This window comes from Haliotis cracherodii, unplaced genomic scaffold (assembly GCF_022045235.1).
Source record: "Haliotis cracherodii isolate W230 unplaced genomic scaffold, xgHalCrac1.p SCAF_8, whole genome shotgun sequence".
Lineage (NCBI taxonomy): Eukaryota > Metazoa > Mollusca > Gastropoda > Lepetellida > Haliotidae > Haliotis > Haliotis cracherodii.
This window is the reverse complement of record NW_027266341.1, coordinates 18,314,850-18,320,849: the sequence shown is the minus strand read 5'-3', so window position 1 is coordinate 18,320,849 and position 6,000 is coordinate 18,314,850. Positions and strand designations below refer to the sequence as shown.

The window sequence follows — 6,000 nt, the reverse complement described above, 5'->3', positions numbered from 1 at the left end:
ACTGGGGACCTGCTCTAACCCGGAATCCGTTCGGGTAGATCCGGAAGTAATGTTACTGCAGAAAATATCTTTCCCGGCGAAGTTAAATGTCAAGACACAGACGTACATTGTATTTAAAGACCCTGTGCTGAAACACCCAATAAGGATACTTGTATGCGCGATGGAAGCTTTACACGTGTGCGCGTACATGTATCCTTCCAATCAGTCTCTCCTACAGACCCTGAACAAATGTATCCGAAGTCTCTAAGCAAGTCTACAATACTTTGGCAAGTCTAGATTTTGTAAGTATCAGGATAATGAATAGATTCTATGGACTCCTTTCTATTACATACTAGTATATGTAAAGACAATTTAACAGTACAAAATCTTAACATATTTTCATTGCAGAGACTAAGCGCAAGTCTACCTCCCCATAATCAGGAGAAGGCCTCCGGGTTGTCCGGCTGCGCCAGTCATGGTTTATACTCCCTCCCTGCAGTGTTTTATTGCATGATGGACAACTCCAACTCGTCGTTTATTTCTTAAATATGAAAAGCATATAAATGGAAAATCGAATTTAAATAGTGGATTTTCTGAAGACATTAGTCTTACAGGACAATTCCTATCGTAAGCGTGCAAGAAATTAACAGTCGTTATTATTGCTCGAATCATTATAGGGTTCACACACAAGTAGGATATGAAAATAATCTCCCAACAGTCACTCGTCTTACGCCCGTGGGGATTACGCGTGAAAATAGGCACCCAGCAATCTAAGCTGGTCGTAATAGGCGACCAAATGGACTTGATTGTTTGTTATTGTACCCTGACAGCGTGGGTCGTTGCTCGTAATATCGATAACTGGCTTGTCTGGTCCAGACTCGATTATATTTACAAGCCGCCGTCGTATATACCCCGAAAATTGTTAAATGTGGCGTTTAACAAGCAAACAAACCAACACTCATCTTATCAACACATAAGCCATGGTGCGCTATTGTACATTATCACATTATCACATACGGGTCAATACAATAATAGGTTTCTCCACGGCGATTGCCTCGAAAAACAAACATGATATTGACATGAATGTGATACAGTTTGTATTCATTGAACCGTATTGTACACAAATAGAAAAATAGAGTTCGATACAAACGCAGGTGCGGTAACAGCTGTTTGGAAAATCAGGGGCGCATTCAACACACAACAGGCTAGATGAATGTAAAGAAATCGAGAAACAACCCTGTTGAAAACATATCACCAATTAAAACCTTTAGATATTCTTTAAAATTTTATAATACCTTTAATATTAATAATGGCAAAAAATATGCGGTAATGTATGCTTACAAAAGCGGATGGGGATGAGAGCGGAATGTGTATATAACCATGGTAACGTGGATGTAGAAAAGAAAGTCGGGATGAAGTGATACCATGTGACTTCGCCAGCACGTCACATTGAATGAGTCCTTCGTTAGATTGGCTCTTGTTTGTAGTCAAGACTTCTTTGGTCCACAGCCAGTTGAACAACATTTCAATCGTTGAATCTAACGTAGCCTAGTGGTTAAAGGCCCGGGTTCGATTCCCCACATGGCTTAAATATGTGAAGCCCATTTCTGGTGTGATATTGCTTAAAGCGGCGTGAAACAATACCAACTCACTGATTCTAACCAGAAATAGTTATTGCTCGAACTATTCCAGTGATGTTCTAACACTGCGCGGCTCACACTGCTTTGACCTAGCTTTCACAGACCTGACTTGAAAACCTGTGCCTATTTGTTGGATAATCCTGTTATCATTGAGCTTAAACCTTGGCGTTGGCCAAACTATTAACTTGGTTTTGATATATGATGTATGTTATATGGGACACAGACCTTGTTTGTTTTGATATTCGACACGACATCAAGCGCAGCAAGTAACAATCAGCCTACTAACGTATAGAAATATGATTTACGAGAGCCGGCGACAAGAACGTTTAAAGCACTTGATGTATGAGCCACCGTGTGTCAGTGCTTGCTGCAATGCGGTGGAATGTTCAAAGTGTGTGTGCATGCTCGGATATAAGCTGATCAAGTATGTGCATGATCGCTCTGGTGTTTCGCTATACCTCGCTGGCTAACATATATTTATCGATAACAAATACAGCGGTTCCGCTTTTTGTTGAGCTCATTCATCATCAATATGAAGCATGTATCGAACAGTTCATATCAGAGGTCATTCATATAATCCCGACATATTACGTTCTAAACCGCCCATGAACACGGTGAAGTAAACTGCCGGGTAAACGAAATGCATCCATGTTTGACGGTGGCTAAAATGGAGCAAACAATGAATGTTTTTTCGATGGTGACGTATTTGATACGGGTATCAAAGTTGTATTTTGGATCTTAAGTTTGCAGTGTTTTCAACCAAGTGACGTTTTGATAACGTTTTGGATTATTTTGTCGGACACAATTTTCAAGTGTATACTTTCTTTTTATAGAACTCAACTTGCCTCTATGTTATGTATTTTACAAGCAAATGATAGGGTGGGGTGAGGTTAAATGTTTTGGTAAGATTGACGCCTCTTCCGCGTCAACTTGAGAGTCCAACGCCGTAGATTTTGAATGTATGACAAAGGCGATTCAAAGTCGATTTGTATTCCGAGTCGAATGTGACAAGAACATGTGTTTATATCTTATATAGTGGGGTCTCATGAATTGGATTAGCCGTGTATGGCAACTGGTTGTTGATAGTGTAAGTTCAATTTGGACAGGACAAAGCTGTACCGTAGATTTGTCATCAGCTGATCTTTCACTATTACAAATAATATGACAGTGTCGCCCCAAAATACCTAGCTCATTGCAGAGGATACGGGGTATGTATAATATATATATTACGTGCGCTTCAACGACTTCATCGTCTTGATTATATCATATGAGCTGGGTAAAAAGCGGTCCGTAACGGCGTGTCAGTTATACCACGGAGTGTTAATGAAAGGAAATCCTAAAGTGACGTAGATCGTAGACATATAATACTTTAATGAAACCCACGAAGACACAAAGTTCTTACAAACATTCAATCATTACGATTTGAAAAAAAATCTATAGTGAAATTTTAGTTTATGTATAAACGTAAAGTAAGAGATTTCTACATTTCGACGAATTAAGTTTAGTATAAATCGACAACCTGGTACTAACCTCGACATCTTATTCACGGTATCGACCAATACTTTGTGGGCACTGGAAGCCAGTGGAATTGCCTGAATCCCTGTACCCTCTACCCTTTACACACAAACATTTCCAGCTTGCAGTCTCTGGCATGGGCCAGTATCCGTTCAACGGGGCGGTCGGGTAGCCTAGTGGTTAAAGCGTTCGCTCGTCACGCCGAAGACCCGGGTTCGATTCCCGACATGGGTAAAATGTGTGAAGCCCATTTCTGGCGTCCCCCGCCATGATATTGCTGGAATATTGCTAAAAGCGGCGTAAAACATACTCACTCACCCAGTATCCGTTCAACATAAAATCATTGTTGACTTCTCATCATGGAAATGAAAAAACAATCCAAACCTACTCTGCCGTGTGAGATGCTTATTGCGAGTATTGTCCTGTGATCAGCTTTGGATTGGCTCACAAATCACCCGGTTTTCTTTGATTGGACTGTTGCTCATCAACTCCCGGCAGGTGCGTGAAACAGCTCCATAACTGATCTCTCTGCTGGCATCACAGATAACTGACACATCATCTTAAAGTGTGAATATATTTTATTATAGAACAACTCAACTGACTCGTTGAGTTTGTTAAAAGCACCAAGAAATTCAAGTGAAAGGCCATTTGAGCCCAGATAGCGACCCTTGACCTTACATTGTGGGGGGAATGCACATGTAGTAAGTATAATAAGTAATATGCATGCACAATCAAAGGAAGATAATAATCACTTAAAGTATAAAGTCGATGTTAGACAATGCCAACCTCACAATGAAGAATGTGGTGTAAGCAAGTGGTAGTAAAGCATTGTCTTAGTTTAGGTCGATTTAGAAAAGTTTTAAGATCACGAGGAGGAGAATATGTTACTGCCTTATGTACTCCTATCAAACAGAGCATTTAATACATGGCAAGAGATTCACCATGACAATATTACCAGAATAGAATATATATATTTACATCATTTCGTATTGGAAAATATATACCATATACATTTTAATAATACGGACAACAGATTGATTTATAATGTTCATTATTGCACAAGCTGAAAGATGTTCTAAATTCAATGCACGGAGAAGAAATTTGTAAATATAATGTATTGTTTCATAAGTAGCAAGTAGAAATTCTAGCAAAACTAACAAAAGTATGATGATGAAACGTTATATATAGCCTACCTATTTAAGGCTAACATAAACACAATAGACATGACGACCAGGAGGTCCTTATAATCCGTCGTCGATAACCCCTAAAGGCATTACATATAAATTATGAAAACATATTTTCACACGCTGTAAAACGATTGAATAGCCCTAAACTTTGAAGCATTCTTATATGAAACCATGAACTTTCTAACACCTTTGTACGGATGGTATAAGCTTAATCATCTCAACATGTATAGAAGACATCCTGACACCAAATGCGGAAAAGAAAGAACATTGTCGAAAGACATTTACCATAAAATGTACGAAAATATGCTGATGTAATTTGATTGTACTCATGTCAATAACATCATTTTAGCATCAACTCTGTAAAATAAACTATACGAATATGTAAATATGCGAAAAAAACATCGTGACATGGAACCCAAGTGTATCTTTCTGGCAACTGTAAATTATTAACAATTCGTCAACCTGCAACTGTATAATTATTTTTATTATTCCCCATTTTGGACAGAGTGGACTGATTTGGAAATGGAACGACTTCGCATGTAGAGTTCACTGGTTCACTATTAGCATGTTTACAAGTTCATAATCACCGCTTTCATGTATGCCGCCGCCGTCAATGACGCGTATGGCTGCCATTCCTTCTTTTGACCGTCGACGTAGTCGCACATACCTCTGATGATGAGAAAGCTGTCACAACGGTTACCTTCAAGGGACTCCAACACGGAGTCATACTCTGCATCAAATGCCTTAACATTGTTCATTTGGGAGAAATCCTGCCTCAGGTCTTCAGCCCTTGCCACAATCCTGCCTGACCCGATGACGCCATACCGGACGTTCATCTGCCCTTCCCGATACCCACTTCCGTACATGCTCCGTGGGCGTGGATGGTCGTACCGAAGAACAGTGCCGTCCCGGTTGGTTGCGTACAGCTTATCGGTCGTTATGTTTGGCCTATGGAAGTTGGATTCCTCTCCTTTGAGTTTATCTTTCCCCTCTTCCACATACAGCTCCCACGGTTTTGGCTCGTGGGATCTTATTTCAGAAGTTCTACGTAAGTCTTTGACAGCTGTTTGAAGAGTTTGGTCCCGCGCGTCCCATGCACGTGTCATATAGCTGTACCCATGTGACCCCTGCAGTCTCTCCACCTTCTGACAGTATACGTACATAGCTCCACTGCTGTCGACTGGCATCGACACGACGACATCACCGAGACGGACGTGTTTGGTGTAGTCGGTATAGTGGGGAACGGCACCGCCACAGCCCACAATGAACACGTGGTCAATTCTGCTGAAAGTTCCTGAAACACATTCGATAATCATGTAGTACTGTGATGCAGTTGGGTTTACCGATGCTATGAGCAGTATTTCAGTTAAAATGATGTGTGACAAAGGCACCAAAATGATGCAAGTCATGGACATTTACCACTTTGGTGAAACACAGGAGCACGGGTATGGTGCTGACATATCAAAGATTGAGTGAGTATGGCTTTACGCCACTTTTAGCAATATTCCATCAATATCACGGCGGGGACACCAGAAGTGGGCTTCACACATTTTACCCATGTGGGGAATGGAACCCTGGCGTGACTAGCGAACGCTGTAACCACTAGACTACCCCACCGCCTCCCATACCAACGATCATAATCGGGGGGAATCTTGGAATCGAACCCGCTCTGCCCCCAA

At 40.9% G+C, this 6,000-nt stretch overlaps 1 protein-coding gene across 3 annotated transcripts in view; it reads right to left on the bottom strand.

Moving 5' to 3' along the window:
* Window positions 1–3,708: 3,708 nt before the first annotated feature.
* The window catches only part of LOC139450149 (uncharacterized), a 40,513-nt gene continuing 38,221 nt past the window's right edge, over window positions 3,709–6,000 (bottom strand). For all 3 annotated transcript variants that reach the window (XM_071231815.1, XM_071231816.1, XM_071231817.1), the window contains one exon: window positions 3,709–5,615. In XM_071231815.1, coding sequence (XP_071087916.1) covers window positions 4,891–5,615 — 725 coding nt within the window. In that variant the 3' untranslated portion in view covers window positions 3,709–4,890. The remainder of the gene's footprint in view (window positions 5,616–6,000) is intronic.